Source organism: Vanessa cardui, chromosome 19 (genome assembly GCF_905220365.1).
Source record: "Vanessa cardui chromosome 19, ilVanCard2.1, whole genome shotgun sequence".
NCBI lineage: Eukaryota > Metazoa > Arthropoda > Insecta > Lepidoptera > Nymphalidae > Vanessa > Vanessa cardui.
The window spans coordinates 8,333,957-8,357,322 of record NC_061141.1 but is presented as its reverse complement, the minus strand read 5'-3'; the positions used below and the strand labels follow the sequence as shown (position 1 = coordinate 8,357,322).

Genomic DNA, 23,366 nt, shown 5'->3' with positions numbered 1-23,366 from the left:
TGCATGAAGACGATACTATATAAAATAAATAAAAATAAAAAAAATAAAAAAGCCTTTTATTTCTTGCACAGTGCTGCTTTTAGTACAATTTTGGAAAAAAAAGAAAGATTATGACTATTAAGAAAAGAAAGTTAATACTTATTTAATAATATTAGGAAAAATATAGTTAATTATTACTAATTTTTTATAATGTTTAGTTTTTTTTTTTTTTTTATAGCAAGAACCCTCCTCAGGTGAAGGTGAAGGCCTCCTCTAAAGAAGTCCATTTCTCTCGGTCTTGTGCTATTTGCGGCCAGCAGGGGCCAGCAATTTTTATGATATCATCTTCCCATCTCAGACAAGGTCTGCCTCTGAGGCGCTTGCCCTGTGGGCCCTTCCATTTGGTTACCCTGTCGGTCCATCTCTCGTCCGCTAGTCTCGCAACATGCCCTGCCCACTTCCACTTTAGCTTTTTTGCAAAGCATAAAGCATCTTTGGCTTTGGTGATTTGCCTGATTTTTGAGTGGCGAATTTTTTGGAGCTTTTTAATATTCAACATGCTTCGTTCTATTCCGCGTTGGCAGCTAATTATTTTGTTTTTTACGGTCGTACTGTATTTCCAAGTTTGGCACGCGTATGTAAGGCAAGGTAAGAGGCATGAATTCCAGGCTTTTGTTTTTAAATTTATTGGCATGTTACTTTTAAATATTTCTTTTAAGGACCAGTATTTGTTCCAAGTGTTTTGTGTTCTTCGTGCAACCTCTTGTTCATTTTGTTTACTGTCAAAGCCAATTTGTTTCCCAAGGTAGATGTAGTTATCTGTATATTTCAAAGTGTCATTGTCTACTGATACTTTTATATTTGTGCCGTTAGTCATGACCATTGTTTTGGAAAGATTAATTTCGATACTATATATTTATGCTCAAATGAATTATAAACATATATATTTTGTGGTCGGGCTAAAGAACAATCTGATGATAAGTGGTCACAGCCGTAATAAATATTTGCCATGTCTTACATCGCCAATGCTCCACCAATCTTGGAAGCTAAGATAAGATACGCCAGTAAAAAGCCCACTTGGATTTTTTTTTCTAACATTTTAAACAAGAATATTCCAATTTACACAAAACCTTAACAATTTTACACTCAAATTGACTCGGAATTACTCCGTCTGTTGCTAAAAATTCCATGGAAATTCGTACGGTAGTTTTGAGCTTATCGCACTCAGACAGACAGACTTTGTTGTAATAATTCCGAATAAGCCTAATTTAAGCCTCTTTTGTGTGAGAAACTGAAATAAAGTTTAACTCATACATATATTATTTAAGCATACTCGTAATAGTATTAGTATATTCATAATAATATCAATAATTGCAATCTAGGGATTGTCACTGTCATCTTATTTCTCTTGTTCTCTTATTATGTAGCTTTTGAATTTCAAACACAAAACATTCATCTAGTGTTCGACATTCAAAAGTAGTAAATTGTATTTAAACATTTCCATAATTTGAACATTTATATTTCGAGTATAGTTTCAATTTTTTTATAACTCTAATAATCATAATTTTCTACCAAAAAAGGGAAAAGGTTCCGAACTGTTTTGTCTAAAATTCAGTTATTGGAATAAGTATCAAAAAACTTTTAAAGAATAAAATAATTCTAAATCGCCTAATAATCGGAGCTGTGGTTACGAAAGGGCAAGCCTTTTCAATAAAACAATTTCCCTCAGTCAATAAAGTACGTGAAGTCTTTACCTAGCTTAAACAGGCCGGCACAGATTCTGGAGGAATTCACTTCTACACTTATGAAATGATAACCGATTTATTAGACCACGTGGACACTTCACGCTCGTGTTCTGAGGTGAGTTACGAGATTGTTATAGATAAATAAAATTTTAACAAAAAGAAAAACCGACTTCAAACAAAACACTATTTTAAAACAAATAGTGTTTTGTTTGAAGTCGGTTTTTCTTTTTGTTAAAATTTTATTTATTTTTTGATTTTAAGTGAAGCTGATGTAGACTAACATTTTTTTTTTAATATGGATAGATTAAGCGTGCCGTTTATATGAATCAGAAACTACTTCAGGGACAATTTCAAAAGAAACTTTCGAATAAAGCAAAAATAGACTTTCGAAAATGCGGCTTTAATGCGTCATGCGGCATAAACTACAAGGTACCACCCTCGAATGAGCTGTAATCGACCTCAGTAAAAAAACTTTGCAAAAGAGCTATTCGTATGCTATGTCGTACATCATATGACATCACATCATATACACAAAATTTGATTAAAGACAGAAAGAAATTCTGCCCCAAATCGCACCCTAACTGTAAGCCGTTTAGGAGTTCCGTCAATACATAGTATAAAACAAAGTCGCTTTCTCTGTCCCTATATCTTTAAAACTACGCAACGGATTTTGATGCGGTTTTTTTTAATAGATAGTGTAATTCAAGGAGAAGGTTTGTGTATATAATAAATGAACAATATAGTATAGAAACACTGACAATTTTAGAAGTTTGCAATGTGATGTCGTAAATAAACAAATTCTTTAGTATATTTAGTATCAGTATTGCACCCGTGAGAAGTCGGGGCGGGTCGCTTGTTGATTATAATATTCGATTATGACAATTACATGAACATAACCACGTTCCAGAAGATGATTTAAATATCCAAGTAACCCATAAATAAAAGATTCGACCGAGTATTCCTAACGTGCTCCTCAGAATTGTTCCGTTCCCTCCCGTTCCCTTAATTTGTCATGGATCCTGTGCTCAGAACCTTACCAAACTTTCACCAAACTACCCTTAAAGTATATCCTTTATAATAAAAAAAGAATCATCATAATTGGTTAACGTGATTTTGAGTTATTCACCTATTTGTCGCGCATATACATAATGCAAATTTAAGACTTATGTCGTTTTCATACGGATACCATCATCAGAAAAAAATTAAAAAAAAATGGGACCCCACGGGAAGCACTACCTTTTAAACAAAAAAAAATTATCAAAATCGGTCCACCCAGTAAAAAGTTATGAGGTAACAAACATAAAAAAAAAAAAAAAATAAAGACGAATTGATAACCTCCTCCTTTTTGAAGTCGGTTGAAAAACTCTACAGTATTGACTAGTTTCTTTGAAATGTATTCTCTGGTTGTAAAGACTAGCGAAACTAGATCTGTAAAATTTTTATTACGATCAGAATCATCAAATTTTGCTTTATGGATCTATTCTTAATAGAACTCATCAAGTTTTATACTTAAATATAATCATTATTTCAGTACTTTATTTAATCTTAATAATATCATAAATATAAAATTTTCTGGTACTCAATCAAGTAAAACTGCCGAATATATTACAATCAAAGGTACTCAGATAGTTTATATAATTCATTTTAATTAATCTCGTTGGAAAATGCGTTACATTTCCCCATTTGTAGCGGTAGCACCGCGCCGTTTGCCTCTCTTGTGCCTTCCACGAAATGGCGTTTTCGTAAGAGCGCATATCGAATTAGAGATCGTTTATGATATGGATTACCATCTGGTATCTGGTTCTATCTAGAAAACTTTTAATCCCGATAAATGTCCTAGAGAGAGATGAAAATAACAGTATTGTTAACATTACAAATGTCTTCAAAAAGTCAGTCAAATATTCGGAAGTACATTTTGTACCCGTGCGAAGTCGGGTTGGTCGCTAGTTTATATAAAAATAAACAAATTAAAAAGAAAGTTTTATAATACTTATTACAAAACTTTTCGCTTTAATATTATGTAAGAAAAATCATGAATCGGCTTTTGTAAATAATTACAAAATAATAATAGTATAGATAATAGATTACTTCGTCTATCATTTAGGAAATGAATTTTAATTTTGTCAATAGTCCCTCAATACCTAAACCTAGGCACATCGATTTAGTACATTACTATTCGGGAGACACGATTGACGCTGATCGTCTTCGTGGACAGAAAAAAATCATTAGCCGATAATAAATGACCTAGCGACGTCGAACGGCGAGTGGTAGTTCACTTCAGTATCCTCCCCTAAGTAGGTGCTATATTGGATTTAAAGTAAACGAATGAGGCAATTAGCAAGACCAGTCTGTAAAATGTCTTTGAATGAATGGTCGTCAGCGGCTTCAGTTCACTGTTTGGGTTTGGTTTTTTGAAGTTCAGACTTTAAAATGATTTTCCTTGAAGTTCAGGCTTCATACCAAAATTTATGGTTTTTTTTTCATCTGAAACGTAGTAAAGACGTGAAAGTACTATAGAAATATTATCAGACAGACAGATAGTTACTTTCGCAATTATAATATTAGTGTTGATGTTATTGATTTGCAAATCTGAGGAAGGGTAGTACTGACTTTGCTAATATTGCTAGAATCCACATTCCAAACTAGTAACCTTATGTTTTTTGTAATAGCGTCTTAAAAAAATATTAGAAATATCCTATACGATAAGAATATTTTAATGTTATATTTATTCCAGAAGAAAGATGTAAAACAATTTATTATATCAGTGGCTGTTGAAAAAATATAGTCAAATAAATAGAATGGAACTCTTGATCGCACATCATGTTGGCTAGACTGCTAGTTTTTAGTATCTCCCGGTGAATTGAAAGTGTAATTATTTAACAGTTGAAGTGAACTTTTGATGCTAGTTGGAAATATGCACTTTTGTAATACCCAGAGAAACATTTTTACGTCCAAAATATAGTATCTTTATTTGAGTTGCGTTGGTCGAATAAGGTTCGGACCTTTTCCTTTAAAAGATGAGATCTTAACCCAGCCTTGGAGCTTTTGTAGGCTGAATTTTATGTCATATAGACAGACTGGCAATAAGCAACATATAGGTAAGTAGTCACTACTGATTATACGTATTGGTAATAGGTGGCCAATCTATGAATCCGAATGTTTTCCTATAATAAAATCAAAAGAAAATAATTTCTAGTAAATTCAAAATGTAAAAGTATTACAATTTTGATAAAAATATATAGTCGAATATAAAATAATAAAACTAATTAAAAAAAGTAAGTTTAATAAAAATAATTATTATTATTATTTCTCATATATATCATCCCACATAGTTTTATTAAATATCTGATTCATCCAGCTAGGAAGGACATACAAATAATATAATTATGACTTAATTTAAATTTTCACCTATAAATATGAAAATATAAAATAAAACTTATTATTTAATGTTAAAAAATAAACATCACATAAAAGTATTCCAGCAGAACTAACTGTAAGATTTAAATCCTATTAAATATAAACTCTCTGTAACCCGTATAAATAGTTCACAATAGAGAGACTATTGAATTTTGTAACACAATACCCTCGAAGCGAAAAACTGCATCCGTATTTGTTAGGATAGGTGTAAATATTAAAGCGATCTCACGCTTTTTCACCGTACATAAAAGCCTTTTATTCCAGCCATGTCTAAAAAGGCTTAAATGCTGAATTATAAAGGAAAAATGCTAAATTTTATTCCTTTAAAAATTCTTACTTATTATTATGAACATATACAGGTTGTAATTCGTGTCTGTGATAATATTAACTTTACGAATACATTAAAATCTTAAATCGACTAAGATAATTAGTCATGTCGACGCTCAAAATGTCTAGACGAAATTCCGAACAGATTATGCTTTTTCAGGGCAAAAACCATAAAGACGTAATATTTGTAATGAGCATTGTCGCTTAATTCGTTTAGTCTTCAGTCAGCGTTGAGTTTTTAGTAATTGGTTCGATTGATTTTTTCAAGGTCACAGATATTATTAATAACAGTGACCGATTACCAGAATATGCTGACCTTTTGTTGCAACGAATCGTTTACTCTGTAAAGTAGTTCCATTAAATTAAGGTACAATGACGATATAGACGTTCCTGTAATTATAACTCTATTTACAGCTAACCCATTATTGTAAACTTCTGATCAATTGTGTGTATTTCGTAACTTTCCAATATCTTTGCATAATATTGCAAAATTATTATTTCGATATGATAACCATCCACGAGTGTTTTTTATTTAATTAGTGAATAGCGTTAACCAAATATAAACAGTGTTTCACTAATTGTGATCATATTACAATAATTTCACGATGAATTTGGAATTTTATGCTCTCTGTAATGCGTGTCATAACTCTTTATTCCACTAGTTTCATGTTTTACGTCATTACCGTTTCAATATGAAAATTTACTTCAAATGCACCTAAAAAGTAACTCCATATTATTATCATAATTAAATACTTGATCTACGCCACATATTGATATTTATTAGCTATAAATCTATATAAACAAAAGATTGATGCGAAATATTAGGGAAAGTGAAGCGAACAAAAAAGGTACAAAATAAAACGAATTAATTACAGTCAAATGTTCTATCACTTTATTATTAATAAATTAGTATAGACACTTGCCGTTCTGATTCCGTCTCATATCAGAAAAAAAATGAAATAATAAAGCGAATGAAGAGCGTTAAGATTCATCTCCTATACCTAGTTATAGTATCGCTTCATTGTCATTTTAAACACTTGGACATTTTATTATACGTTATACACTAGTACAGGCAATCTACACTATTTTGCCGAGAGTGTCAGATTTTCCATTCAACGTGGAAAAAACTGCTAGCATTTTTGTCATCAAGGTCATTTGTCATTATTCATAAACTTCTACAGTAACTATTTTCATATTAAAATACTTATTTCGTTCACTAATGTTGACAATTCTTGTATTTTTAATAATCATTTAATTTTATAAAAAGAAGTCTTTTGAAAAGTCTCGTATAGTCAAGATCGCAGTTGTGATAGTCTTTGTATTTCCTCAAAGCAGTTATTTATAGAAAGAGCCTTGGTGTATTTTGTAAGTAAACTACATTGTTTAAAGTGTTCGAGTTGAAAGGATGATGGATTGACGTACAAACGTACAGGAAGCGCCATTAGCGACGGTTAAAGAGGGTCGTATATTAAACAAATGTTGGGATTACTCTTTGGTGTTACAAAATTACTCACTAACTCTAAAAATACTGAGAAAGAAATTTGTTTATATATTTTGATTGAAATGTTATCTTGCGTAAATGGTTTACAACGTAATACTTGTACAATTTTCAAGCCATTAAAGAATAATAACAATATTTCAGAACAAAATGGTTTATATTTACTCGGTTTCGTGCATGTCCATATTCACTACACAATTAGTATTAATACGACCCGGTTTGAAAGGTGAGTAAGGTCGTGTAACTATAAACACAAGGAACAACAATAACATCTCAGTTGGGCGGTTGACAGCAAATTTGTAATATAAGGAATGGTTGACATTTCTTACGGCTATGGATAACAGTGACCATCAACCATCAGGACATTTGCCTGTCTACATTGGAATTACTATAAACAATTATCGGTGTCAGCCAATGTTTGTTTAACACAGCTGTGACAGAGCTGGGATAAATCAACAACTCTGACACTTTTGGTTAGCGAGAGAAGTATTTATCTTCAATTAGATACTTTCAATACCCTGGTATTAGGTAGTCTAAGACCCTTTCAACTTCAAGTTTGGCCCGCCATAGTGCCGTCTAAGTCCTCTACCGAATGAGGTAAGAAAGGCTAATAGGACGACGAGGAGGTTAAATGTATAAAAGGGCTTATAGGCCACAGACAGGTCGATTTCCCAATTATCTACGGAACGGAACAATTACGAGTTATAGTCCAAATGCATTGGTTAACATTAGTCTAATTGAAACTGAATTATGAGCTGATGACAACATTACATATTTCTCTTCAGTATGGGAACATCTTGGTGCAGCCCGAATTTTGTTCATCTTCTCTGCACCAAGAAAATAGACTCATCGTTTAGCCCTGAATGGGCAGAGTACCTTAAGGCATTCTTAAGTATTACAGGGTTTTTAGGGTTTCCACTAACCCGCATTGGAACAGCGTGGTGGAATATGTTCCAAACCTTCTCCTCAAAGGTAGAGGAGGCCTTTAGCCCAGCAGTGGGAATTTACAGGCTGTTGTTGTAAGTTTTACAGGGAGGAATTCGTTAGTTAATATTGTGCTTGTTTGCTTGTAGCTTGACGGCTAGTTTTCCTGCTTGGTCTGACTGCGACTTCGACAGTTCCAGCTGCCTGTAATCCATAGTATATCAACGGACTATATGCCTAAAAAGTCTTATTTAGCCGTAAAGCTTGACGTCCTTCACGATAGGACAGGTCCAGGAAATTGGCGTACGAGACTCCCTTTCCTTTCATCTCCAGTTGCATTACAAAGTCCCCTGCAGCCATTCGAGGGGAAGCCTAAATTAAGGAATTAGTTTAGGTATAACCTTAATTCGGCATCATAGCCACTGCTGTAGTCACAGCTGTAGAAAGCTATCTTCCCCTACATACTTTTTTAACACGATAAACACTTTTCCTGAAGCTTGGTTAGAATGCCGGCGCACTCAAGGCGGCTTAGAGGAGCTAGCATAAAATCTTTAAAACCACAATTTTTCGTGATTTAATCTTTTACACAATATTTTATTTATATACACACATCAACTATTATTGTTTCTTACACATGCGATTAGCGCACATGTCAGCTCACTTAATTTCATCACGATAGTTTATTTTAATTAGAAATATTTCCATATTATTAAACACATCTTAAATCAATTACAACGACAAAGGAATTTTACTGAAACATTGCGTCATGTAACAAAGTTTCGAAGCAATCAAAAGTTAGCGAGTATACCTCGTGTTACCGTTAGCTTATTAAGTATCCCGGTTGGCTTCCGTTGAAAATCAAGAAAATTTAGTATTAGAAACATTCAAGTTTATATATGTTATGGCATACTTGTATTACGTTAAAAATATATTTGAAATTGAATATATTTTTTTAATTACATTTAGTAGGTCTGAGTGCTCATTGGATATTCTATCTCTAAGCAGCAATACATGGTATTGTTGGGTCCCAGTTTGAAGGCTTAGTTAACCAGCGTAATTATGGCAACTGTGACAGATTTTGCTACGGTATGTGCTTATGGCTGTGCCAAATAACATCAGCTTGTCCATATGCTGGTTTTGAATGAGTAAACAAAAACATTATTAATGTAAATTAACTTATAATATATAAGTATTTCAGGAAGACTACCGAACATTCTTCGATAAATCGCGAGGGAATTCCGATGATTAACAATAATAATATTAAAAGATTTTCGTATGAAAGTAATTTCGTGAGTACGATGTTAAAAGCAGGCATTAATTATGTAATATAAGATACCCTTAATTTTAACATTTGGTAAATTTGACTCATAAGGAACAGCAATTTGACACGACCGTGGAAATATCTGGCGCAGGGTTAACAGTTTTACCTGCTTTTCGAGGCTCAAGATTGCTTAAACCGCCAACTGAAAAAACTTCTTACTACTGATATTTTTGATAAAGAAACCCAAAACTTTTCGAGACAGTTTGAACCTAGATTCTCAAAATCTGAAGGCTTATCAGCTAGTCACTAAATCAACTGCAGTCTTGTAATTGATACCAATTATAATCTAATTATCATAAAAGCCATTCAAATTGTTACAATATGTCGTGTTGTTCTCACTTCTTGTGAGTGCTTGTACTTAAGTTTCCTCGATAACTGATCGGTTAACGATTATGACAACTCCTACTCTCTTAGGAATGTCTTAGGGTCGTAACTGATCTTATTGACAGGTGACATAATATGTGACATCATTTATGTGTCCAATTTACTCATAGAAAAATATAAAGCATGAAGTCGTATGCCCTTGAAGTCCCCAGTAAATGGAAATCATATAAAGATGCAAAAACAAAGGATCGGCATATTTAGCTAAGTCTCCAGCTTTTTAATATTTGTATGGATTACTGTTGAGTACGTTTGTTAAAAAAACTAGGATCTAATGAACCGTTTTTATTTTGTTTCTCTAACAGATATTATTTAGATTATTATTTAAAACCGATTACTATTTATGAGCACTTTTGTACCTCGATGTTATAGGATTATATAAAGCTTTGATAATTCGTAATGTCCGTTCTGTCTAGAAGAATTAATTTTCTTCAGATGAAATAAATAAGAACGACACGCACTTTCAAGACTAATGTTATGAGGAAACCTGCATGTGTCTAATTTCGACGAAATTGCGCCACTTGCTCATCCAACAAACCACATTGGAGCAGCATGGTGAATAAGCTCTAATCTTCTCCTCAAAGGGAGAGAAGGCCTTAGTCCACCAGTGGGAAATTCTCAGGCTGTACATGTTGAACATGTTCTATGAAAATAAAATAATGTTTTATACCGTATTTTCATTGTTCGTTGTGCTACACGTCAAAAAATGAAATGTTATTTGGAAGCTCCTTATATTTTTATAGCATCGTAAAAGCTTCGTATATCCGTTTACGTTATACTTATTTTATAGCATGACTGGAGCAAATAATATATCCTTTTCTATTTTTATTTATGATAAAAATTATATCGTGACAGTATAATGTATTTTATTTTTGAAAATAATAACAAATCATTTAAAAAAGTAATATATATCTTTATAGACAACACGTGATTCATGATTTTGCACCTTTGATCGCGTGTAATATAAAAATACTGGTTATAAAGTTAGGTCACTATGACATCAGAAACACTCATACGTGATTCATTGTATTGTAGGGTTTTAATTTAATATATAAAAAAAAATAACAAAAAGGAAAACCGACTTCAAACAAAACGCTATTATAAAACAAATAAATTTGCACTAAAAAGTAATAAAAATAATTGAATTCGAAACATTTTTTAGAGTCCTCCTAATTAAAATGAAATGAAAAATATTAGACTACTTAAAAATCGATTTACGATTATATAACGTAATTATAGTTATCGTTATATTTGGAGCCAATTTCAGCCACGGGAACACGCCTCAACAATCAAAAGAAAGAAGCGATACGAGCCCCTTGATTGACCCAGTATAAAAGGCAATTTGTAAAAAACATGTTTCTTAAAGTATTCTCTTATTTTTTTGCTAAATAAAATAATTAAAGCAGGAACGTATGTTCGTTGCTGATGCAGATTGCATTTCTCCACTACAGCTAATCCCTGAACTATACAGATTCCATGAATTTCCACTGCTAAGCCGATCAGCTTGGAAGAAAAATGTTCATACCCAAAAGCAAAACATCGCCTCTATTTCACTTTATCTTGCAATCTCTTCAAATTGCCTCTTCACTGTGTAAAAGGTTTTTTAGACAAACCTATCCATGGATGTCGTAAATATTTTCTCTAATGCGATGTCGACGCGCTTGTATTTTTTAAATTGAATAAACGCTTTGTTATATTATTAATAAATAAATGTTTTATTATGGATATATTATTTATAGGTGGAAAGTGTGCATGGTAAATTATTTTATATAAGTTAATAATCGATCCGATTTAGAGAATCAGGATTCTGATTTCGTATTAATCCAATCGATACATTTAATAAATTTTGAATGTCCGCCTGCAACATCAAACTAGTTGCTTTTATGTGCATGTGTAAGTATACACGATACATATTATGCTAAGACATCATTATTTTTCAATTTTTGTCTGTTCATCTGTTTGTTCTGGCTAATAACTGGAACGGCTGGACCAAGTTTGACGGCACTTTTACTGGCATCAAGCTAATGTAAGACGGAGTATCCTAGGCTACAAAAATAACGGTTTTGTCAAATTTAAACGCGCACGAAGTTGCGGGCACAGTTTTTATATAAAATATATTTATTATAAACGCCTATGTTTTAAGTCCAAGTAAATGTCGTTTCACTTGATGGGCAGAGAGCCTCAGCTACCACCCTCGTTGCTCATATTATTAATGATCATGATCAATGACCACATGCCTCACGTTTAAGTGGTTGGATTTATTATGAGAAAGCACGGCGGTTAATTTTACTATAATATTACTGGCGCAATTTTATTTCTGTCACATTTACTGAGTACGGCGTATATATTATTAATATCTCGTTTAAATAAATGTATATAAGAAAGATATAATCAAGTAAAAATATTTCCATTAGAAACTCTTAGTTTAGTTTTGCTTGGTGGCAGGGCTTTGTGTAAGCCCGTTTGAGTAGATACCACCCATTCATCAGTAATTCTACCGCCAAACAACAGTACTCAGTATTGTTGTGTTCCGGTTTGAAGGGTGAGTGAGCCAGTGTAACAACAGGCACAAGGGACATAACATCTTAGTACCCAAGGTTGGTGGTACATTGACGATGTAAGGAATAGTTAATATTTCTTACAGCTTCATTGTCTATGGGGATGGTGACTACTCACCATCAGGTGGCCCATATACTCGTCCGCCAACCTATACCATAAAAAAGTCTAAAAATTTGTATCAATGAAACCAAAATCATACTTTAGATGAAATAGGAGTCGTAATCATAATCTTCAGATCATATGAGATCAAATACCAACGAATGGACAACGAGAAGACATCTGCGATCCTAAAAGAAATTAAAGACTTGCCAAGGCTTGGAGTAAAAAATCAGACCCATTGCAATAACCTAGAAATAGCATATTTATAATAATGATCATTTCATTTTGAGGTTATTACATTTATACTTATCACACAAATATGTACAAGTTCATCTATGCTACTTCTCGCTCAGATATTTTACTTCGAAATAGAAGACCGTCTGTTTCAAATATGATGTGGATTATTCAGCATCGAGCAACACCTTAGATCTTATATGTATTGTCAGTAAAATAGTGCCTCTAATAGAAATAAAAAAGCAATGTATGCACACATAGATCGCCAACTATTTAATTATAAGAATACATAAATATTACGCATTCGTCGCCAATGCGAATGTATTCCACGTCCTCAGAAGTCGTCATGAATAAGTAATAACCTTTATGTAAACATAAGACTATAAGATATAATCCATTTATAGATATGTATTTATAGCTTCTAGTTCTATTACTATGTTAAGATGTCAAGGTTAAATTATTTATACTAATACTAGCTGTTCTCTGCAAGTTTATCATCAATTGTTGGTAAGACATCACAAATTCTGTCGCCAAATAGCAAAACTATAGGTACAAGGGATATAACAGCTTAGTGCCCAAGGTGTGGTGGCGTATTGGCGATGTAAGGAATGCTTGATAATTCTTACAGCACCAATGTCTACGTAGGGGTATACCAGCTTAGTGCCCAATGTTGGCGGCGAATTGGCGATGCAAGGAATGGATCAACCATTTCTTTCAGCGCCAATGGAGAAACACCCAAGGAGGGTGTTGGAGACCACTTTCCGGAGACCCGCACGCGTGCTAATATCATAAAAAATAGTTTGGTCGTAAAACTCGCACTGTAGAAACTTCTGTATAAAACAATATAATCAAATCAATATACATATACATTGACTCTGTACACAATATGGGTAAATAATGACACAATACCAATCGAACAATAATAAGTAAATAAATAATTAATAATAAATGTTTATTTCATCAATAACCAAGACAGTACAATAAAATCTCAAAGGTTGACTTCTTCTTTTGAGTGCCGTGAGCTCCCGTGCCAGAAGAAGTCGCTCTTCCTTAACACATTCACACTTTAATTCAAAGTTATAAGATGAAACAAGCTAAGAATTAAGAATTACAAAAATACATATATATATACATATATAATAGCTAAAGGTATATACAATAGGCTGGCAATAAATTAAAAGATCAGTTACATTATCGGTATATTACTGTATTTCAGTGGAACATTTGAGTTATCCAGCGAATGTATATAAATGATCGTCATAAATTGATACCAATTGAAAAAAAATCCAAAAAATATTTTTGAATGGATGTTTATGTTATAAAATAAATATGAATCACGCATTATAGGTTCAAAATTTAAATTTTATAGACTTTGTAGAGTCGGCTGTTACTAGTCGGTCAAGATTAAAGATTAAAATACTAATATCTCTCCAGAGCCCTGAAAGCTGCGTGCGCTCAAGTAATACGTGTTTACCCACTAAAACACCAGTGGTACCCTCTCTGTCTTTCGGCATGCGCCACGGGATCGCTTACGCATGTTACCGTGACGCTCTGAAGGTTGGCTCGCCTATGCGGGCTTCCAACACCTAGGGGGGATTTCTGGGGTACTGGGACACCCCCTGGTATCTGTGACGCCTATTGAGGTGGGGGGAAAAGGTGCGCGTTGCGCCTTTCACTCTTCCGCAGTTGTCTTTTCATTACTGAGCATGGCGTTGATAACGCTCTGCAGCGAGAGGTCGTCACCCATAGTCGCCGCAAGGGTGTGCCTATGAGGTCCCACACACCACACTCGTATAGGGTGTGGTACGCCGTGTCCACTGGCGCACCACACTCGTGGCAGGAGGGTGACTCCTCACAGTGTGCTGTGCTTCCTCTTGACCCAGCGACTCAAATAAGCACGAATAGTCTCCACTGTCGCCAGGCCCACTGTGGGTGACCCCAGATCCCTTTCCCATCGGACGATCAGGGCCTGTTGGTCTAGAGCACTGATCCGCCCGATGTCCACCGACTCTGGACGATCGCCGCGGTACCTTGCCTCGACCCGGAACCGGTACACTTACGCGAGCACCACTGTCGCCCGCGAGAAGTGTCGCTGCAGTCCACGGCAGCGTGCGGTATCCTCTGATGCCTCTCACCATTATTAACCTCGGTGGTTTGCGTAAATTTTGGGCCCAATTGCCAGTGGTGGAGGCGCCCCAGGGCGGCAGTAACGTTGATGAGCTTCGGCGCGAGCTGAGTGAAATGTTGCCTGAAGCACTATCATCTGTCCAGGATCAAGCCCTAGTAATTCATTTGGGCCTGCACCTTGATCACCGTCCCGACGGTGATACTTGCTCCTCGAGGGGGTCCTCTTCGTGGACCGTGGAAGTTTAGACTACAACCTAGCCTTATATATTACCTGGTTTTAAAAATTTAACTTCGGAAAACGCGTTCGAACGGTCTGATTAATTTATTTCTGCGTGTCAAGCAGTCAACATTTTTTTTTAACAAACAAGTTCTTGAATATCTATTTAATACTAGTGCGTAATTCTAAATTAGAATTAACCGCGTGATATGCACAAAATAATATATACTTTCGTCTATGCACCCGTTTAAAAATATTTTACGAACTGTAATATATTGTAATATTGCATAATATAGTGGCCTTCGAAATGAATATTTTTAAAATACAATGTATTACATTTTGGTTTAACTTGTCTGAAAAGCGGAATTTGAAGATATTACGTGTAAGGATTTAATGGTAAAGTTTGTACTGCAGTTTGTTCTGAATAATTTTGTTATACAAAAGTGAACCGTAGGTATGAAAAATAAAGTAGATTTTTAAATGAAGCTTTATTCGTCTATTTCGGCATTATTGCATAATGTTTAAAGTTGGGCAATGGATGGTTGGCCGCAACATTAGATAAACATTTTTTTAGAAGATACAAAAGCAGATTTTCTTGGCATGGTGTATTCTCAGATTTAAAATATATCTTGTATTTATTTTTCTTTATATTTATTCAACGGAAAATAAAAGTGCTTCTATTTTATTTATCTGATATTGTTGCATATCATAATTTTTATATTTTTTAATTGGTTAATCTACTAAAATTGGCGTTGTCAGAAATATCAACCATTCCAAACATCGCCAATACACCACCAACCTTGGGAACTAAATAGTTGTATCCCTTGTGCCTGTTGTTGCACAGACTAAATTACCCTACAAACCGATACACTGCAGTATTAAGTACTGCTGTTTGGTTGTAAAATTGTAGATAGGGCATCACACATGCTCTACCAACAATTGGTGATGAACTGGCAGATAATGTAAATGATGAGATAAACAATTGCGCCACCAACCTTAGACTAAGCAACTAAGATTTTATGCCCCTTGTGTCTGTTATTACACTGGGTCACTCAACATTCATACTGAAATACAATTCTAAGTACTGCTGATAAGTAATAGAATATATCTGATGAATGGTTGAGCCTACCAGGACACAAATTTTAAATCAATATGTACTTTATTGGACTACGCTTTTACAAGCACTTTTAAATTCATGTATCAAACTAAATACTATTACCAAGTAAACTATTGCGGAAAACATCGAAATGTTAAATTATTGAATTAAAACGGTATCGACTGTGAGAGGACACGCAAGATGTGCATTGTCTTAAAGATATTTTGAGACTTAAGAAGCATTTGACAAGCATCACATTGGAAACTTCTAAAATTATCAGCATTTCCTTACTATATTGTCCATGTATTATACACTAAAACCATCCTCTCGAATGACTCTGTCTATTAAAAAAAACTGCATCAAAATATGTTGCCTAATTTTATAGAACTAAGCATAAATAGGGACAGATAGCGGTAAGCGACTATGTATTATACTTTGTAATGATAATGATAGTTATATAGATGCTGTATGCATTTCGACCTTCAACTCGACGCTATGAAAGTATCGAATAATATTATTTCAACAAACGGAGCACTTACCGACGGTGCTGTCAAGAGTTTCAACGCCTCGCTCAGATGTTTCAGTGTGAGGGTATTGCTGTCCCCCACCTCCTCTTCCGGACCAGGAAGGTGAACTGACGACTGCCGAGACCGAAACTCCTTTTTACCGGAACCGCCGCCATTTGCAAATTGGTGTTGCGAGGAAGCTCGGCGGAATGGACACGACATGATCAACGTTATTTTATGATCAAGTCATAGTCAGCTTTTGGTGTATATTATCACTCCAGATTTGCTTTAGAACCTGAAACAGAGAATGATATTGTTAATTACTTTTCACTAATTAATCTAAACTAATCGTTTGTAAAAAAATTTGTTTTCACTCAGCTTTCATTTTTAGGTAACGCAATAAAATATACACTATAATATTTGGCGGAGGTATACTTTTTTGGTAGTATTAAAAATGCTCGCATAATTTAGACCTGTTTTTGTTAAATGATCAATCAGCCATCATCATCAGTTATTAAATTATCAGTTAAGAAATTCGAGTAATACTTGCATGTTGTATTAAACACACTCAATGCTTATTCCATCATGTTATAATACGAATAAGGTTTTGATTTAATGTTTAATAAATCAATATACAATTTACGTCACCCATCAGATATTACAATACAGTATTTTAAATAGTAAATATAATAAAATAAAATAAGATTACAAAAATAATTATTATTCATAACTACAATAGTTTAGTGAATTATGAAATTCAATTATATGAATTTCATTTCGACATAGGAGTATTAATTCCCGGAATTATCAATTCTAATAGAGTTAAAAGCAAACGTAAATATTTACATGTTACAAACACAAAATGTTTACTACACGAACGAGTTAACGGAAATTTTGATGGGTTTAACACTTTTGAGATAATTTGCTTACCGCTAATGCTTTTTAAATTGAAATTTATTCAATGCTTAAACGTTTAAATTGAATTTCAAATTTCCGATTTCAATTCCGAATATTTTTTTTCTTATTATGACAATAAATTTATAAATCAAATATTAATGGGAAATAATTATTTAAAATTGATTTTGTTTGTTTATCTTGAAGAAAAGTATTTCTCCTCGGCGTTTCAACCAATCACAGCGCTTCTGATTATTCGGATCGGGAAAATGACAAATGCTATTGGTTCTTATAATATTATATTTAACTTGCATTTAACAAGTTTAATTGACGTGAATGCCGACTTTAAAATTGATTCCATTATGAGAGGCAATAGAAAAAACTGATGATAACGAAATCGTGGATACTGTTTGTAGTTACTGTTCTATTATCTAAATTCAAAATTAAATAAAACACTCGATAACAAAAAGATCAAATTAGACTAAGAGGAAATATTTAGGTATTCTATTAGACAGACGAAATCCTCATCACAGGAAGGATGTGCTAACTTCGCGGCGTAGTCGGATACACTTTGTCATAAGTTTGAAAATGGCATATATCATTATAAATATATTGTTAACGTGATATGATACAACTACAACCAAACTTTGCGAATAACATTTCGAATCTTGAGCTTAGATATTATAAATATTGTTTGATTAACAATAAAAACGTTTGTGTATTTGTATGTGTGTGTATTTTGAATCACATTTGTGTTTGTAACATGTACTTTAAATCACAAATGTTATTGTGACTAAATGACTCTAATTTGCTAAATTTTCTAAATTGATTGACAAAGAAATAACTTAGGTTTGAGGGGAACCAAAAAAAAAGTTTCACATATTTTTGTAATAACAGTGTTATTAAAATTGTAATATCATTTATTGTTATTAAAAATACCTTAGTTGATATCACATAATTATTGTGTAATTAAATTTCATTACACAGAAAAAAAAACACAGATTTTAATAAATGTACTATTCCAGACCATCTCTGCCCCTGGTTTAATTCACATGTATTTAGTTCTTAGGTGATGTAACAAACATCTATCCATCCAAACATTTATAATATTAGTACGATTATAAAGTAATTATAACTCTAGCTAGGGTGATATAATTAAGCCCATCAATTCCTCATACGTTCTCGATGCGAAGGTCAGGCACCAATTGCTCTAACAGCTTATAACATATTAAATATATATTAGATCAATAAACGCCTTGATAAGATCTTATCTATTAGTAACATACTTTTGAAATGAGCAATATTATTATTAAATATTAATACCTCATGTTTGGAATTGGAAATTTTATTATTTAATATTATGCCTCGCTTTGTGTTGTACATTATTATATAATGTACTAGTGTCCACCTTCGGCTTCACCCGTGAATTTCAGGAAGTTAGATATCCTTTGCTATTTTAGTACCCCGTGATAAAGTGTATGCAACATTGATGGGTCGATTAAATAAGAAGCGTAAGCGTCATAAAATAATGGACGTACTATTTGCATTTAAACTATTTGTTGAGTTAACATTTCTCAATAAATGGGCTATCAGATGCAAAATATTATTTCAAATCATACCTCTAAATACAAAAACTTGAACAGATAAACAGGAAAATTAAGGAATGGCTTATGGCATATATCAGAATTTCATTGTAATAAGACACATACAGTTTTCCTCTCCATGTTTACCTTCACAAGATAAATTAAAACTGAAACACGGCATATGAAAATTCAGTTGTGCTTGCTTGGGTTTGAAGCTACATCGTCGCTTAAGATGCACGCTTCTAACCACTGGATATCTCAGATTTCAATGAAACAAACTCTTCAGATTTGTATATTTATAGTTCATACGTACATTTGCGTAAAATATACGTAGTATTGATAACTCTACTATTGGAATTAGAGTAGAGGCCACTTCAGGAGTGTACGTATTTTGTTTACTATTATTCTAAATTTATAGACATCTGGATTCGTCTTAACCTTTACATATGTATTACGGGATCTGCATCATACCTGGAGTAATAGTAACTGACATCGGAAATCTGAATGAATAGTATTTCAAGAAACCCTCAACATTATAAATACAAGAAGATTTACTTAGTTAAAGAATCTGTTATCAACTTCGGTTTACTTGAAGAATTTTTACAAATATTATTATATAATTATTCATAGCACACAAACGAAAGGTATAATGATTGTTTTTAATAAGAACGTTTTCGGGTATAAATTTAAAAGAACATGTTTTTGTAACAACAACAATAATATTATAATTATTACTTATGTTCACGTGAACAAGACATTCGTAGATAATGTCGAAATATCGAGCTCAAACAGAAAAAATAAAAACCATGGCGAATATCTCGTAATTACTAACTGTAATAATAAAAATAAGCATGTTAATTTAAAAACAACAATAATAATTGATTAATCACAAATTTTTGAAAGATACCATATCATATCTAGGACATGTCAGTGCCGACAGTCGTAACGGTGGTACTGTCACAGCTGCAGCAATAAAATAAATGGTGCATACGTTTACGGTTTGCCAATGGACATACACTCAGAATCAAAAGATAGATATTTCAATTTATATCCAATACGCAGTATTGTAGATCCATAAAGAAAACTTATTACGACATTGTATTGACAAAGGAATGTAGGATTCCTACCCACGTAGAAGTAGTAAATAATTTAGAGCACTAAAGCCGTTCGAACGAACAGATAGACGCTTTTATTATTTACGACTTCAATATTTCTAAAGTACATCAATAAAACAGATATGGCAAAAATATAAGAAAACCGGCATTAGAAGTTACGGTTGAAAAATATTAAAGCATTTAATCTTATCTTAAAAATTGCGATTGTAATAAATATTGAACAACATCATATTCATTACTCTGATCCCAAAGTAAGCTTAAGCACTTGTGTTGTGGTAAATCAGAAGTAATGATGGCACCACAAACACCCAGACTCAAGACAAAATAGAAAACTAGTGAATTTTTTCTACATCGACTCAAACCCATGAAAACCGGTGTACACATTGCTCGACCAAGGAAATCGTCAAAATTTATTGATTGTTTTAATTCAATTTAGTCTGAGTGTGTGCTACTTGTGGACTTTCAATCAGGTCACAGAGATTAAATTGAAGACTGGTGCATTCTAACATACGTTAGGTCACGGCACGGTCAGCGTGACGTTAAAGGATTAATGTATGAATTTGGTTACCATATCGTCACGGTGACGTGACCGTGCACATGTTAAAAGGCACGATAGCTTCTCACAGGTACTTAATATAATTGATAACACAATGATTTTGATGAACACGCAAATTTTTTTAATATGAAAATCTGCATTATATTTAAAACGATTACTATGATAACTTCTTTTTTAAATTTGGAATGTATCAAAAATAGATGCGATAATTGTTTCATAATATTTTCTGTTTTCTTTTTTAATTAACAACCTGTAAATTTCCAACTATTGGGCTAAGGCCTTCTCTCCCTTTGAGGAGAAGGTTTCGTACATATTCCACCACGTTGTTCCAATGCGTGTTGATGGAATACACATGTTCCAAAATTCCGATGAAATTAGGCATAAGCAGGTTGCTTCACGATGTTTTCCTTTACCACTGAACACTAGATGTATTATAAAAACAAATAAAGCACACGAATATTCAGTGGTGTTGCCTGGGTTTTGGGCCAATCATCAGTTAAAATACACGCGTTCTAACCACTGATCTCGGCACAATGTCAATAAATGCTATTTATAATTTCATAAATGCTATTTTTAAATTTCGATTCCGATTGTACTTTGAGTAATTTATTCAAAATACAAGCCATGAAGCAGCAAATTGTGGCCAACACAGTCATGGTGGTCTGCGATTCAACCTTCGCTGAGTGCATTCATTAGCGGTGAGTGATTATGCATATTAATGAGTGAACGTGTCTAAGTGTACAGTTGACGATAAAAGCGTACTAGAATAAATTATATTCTGGTTTAGTTTAAGAGTATTCATAGTGACCAACAGTTATCTGACTACATCATGAATGTAAGTAGAGTGTAATCAAATAAGATTGTTGCTTGTAATTTTGCTTCTAACTACCCTGGCTCACTCATCTTTTAACCAGTACACAACAAAAAATATTTTTGTTCAGTGATAGAGTTCTGCAAAACTCTAAAAAATTCATAATCATACTGTCATAATAAAGAGAAGAGTGTTGTTTGTCTGTTTGTTACGAAGGAGGTATTGTATGTGCAAATAATACCAGGTATTCGGTTCGACGTAGTCATTATTGGTTACAATGGAATTCAGGAGTAAACACTAACAATACCCGCCCAAAGTTGGGTAGCTACTTTTAAAAATATCAATGGCTACTATTAGTTACAGCCCACCATTGCACTGTCAACACTTCATTTCAACTATGATCTATTTATCATCTAATTTGTCACTCAGTGAGGAAAATCGTTCTTCTCCATTAACATGCCAGAAACGCGGAATGCGTTTTTCCAGTGTCAAAAGATATAAAAAATATCCTACCACCACCACTTCTCCTGGTACACGACTCATCCTCCTTAGAAACTCCAAGATCTTCATAATTACTGAAGACAAGATCAAACAGCAACAGAAAGTCGACATGAATTCCATGGGAGCCGCTTTTATACCTGATATACTAATGGGCGCTCTTTTGAACAAACGTGCTTATGGTAGGGATATCAGACCCAGTACAGAACATTTAATCCCTCTGTATTGCAATGACCACAATCACCGATCACCCACCAGACCACTTGATTCTACCCATACTCCCAACAACTACACTTCGTACTACAATATCTCTCACACTTAGTAGGTTTTTTTTTGAGACAACATCACATACATTACTCTGATCCCAATGTAAGTAGCTGAAGCGCTTGTGTTATGGAAATCAGAAGTAACGACGGGACCACAAACACCCAGACCCAAGACAACATAGAAAACTAATGGTAATCTACATCGACTCGGCCGGGAATCGAACCCGGTACCTCAGAGTGGTGTACCCATGAAAACTGGTGTACACACCACTCGACCACAGGTCGTCAAAAAGGGGAACGTAATTCTGCAAACTATTTCCAGAAGGATAGATTTTCGGTCTCACAACAAACTCATTGCCCATGGATTAAGTTACCGGTAACACTTCCTTATTATATTCAAAATTATCCAGCCTTTGAATTATTATTATATATTAACTTATTCCATATCACAAATATTAATATCTTGGTTATTAATAAATTAATTAATCAAATATGAATTGAAATTTGATACAATGTCTCTCATAAGCTCCATAATAATATACATAAGATGTATATTATGAAATTAATATTTAGTGATTATATTGACAATATGTCTGACGGAATATTCTATTAATTAAAAAAAGACTGAATCACGTTATGTTTGTACGAAATTATCAGTTACCAATTTTAACAAGGTTTGAGTTGAAGGTCAAAGGTTCAAACTGGGCTATCACTCCTGAGTTTGCATGTAGTTTTTTGTTTGTTATTTTTTATGGTATGGTGAGCAAACTCTCTGCTACGCTACTGGGCTTTACGAAATGAGCACGTTCTTATTTTAGAGGTTCGCAAGCGATCTGTCCGGAAAAACCTGCCGTCATGAGCTGAGTTCAAAGTGTATTTATGAGAGGAAAAGCATGACTTACAATTGCGTTGTGCTGGAATTTAGGTGGTAAAGGAAAACATTGTTAGTAAACAAATTTGAAAGCCGAGATAGTCCAGTGGTTAGAACGTGTGATTCTTATGTCGATTGATGGTTCAAACCCGACAGTCAAGCACCACTGAGTTTTTATGTGCTTAATTTGTGTCTATAATTCACATCAAGCTCGGCGGTGAAGGACAACATCACGAGGAAATCTGCATGTGTCTAGTTTTAATGAAACTCTGCCACATGTGAATCCACCAACCCTCACATGAGCAGCGTGGTGGAATATGGTCTAAACTTAACTTAACACCT

At 33.6% G+C, this 23,366-nt stretch overlaps 1 protein-coding gene across 1 annotated transcript in view; it reads right to left on the bottom strand.

Annotated features, from left to right (window-relative positions):
• LOC124538061 (head-specific guanylate cyclase) overlaps positions 1 to 23,366 on the bottom strand; it is a 117,675-nt gene that overhangs the window by 68,056 nt on the left and 26,253 nt on the right. Inside the window, exon 2 of the mRNA XM_047115070.1 lies at positions 16,464 to 16,725. Coding sequence (XP_046971026.1) covers positions 16,464 to 16,652 — 189 coding nt within the window. The 5' untranslated portion in view covers positions 16,653 to 16,725. The remainder of the gene's footprint in view (positions 1 to 16,463; positions 16,726 to 23,366) is intronic.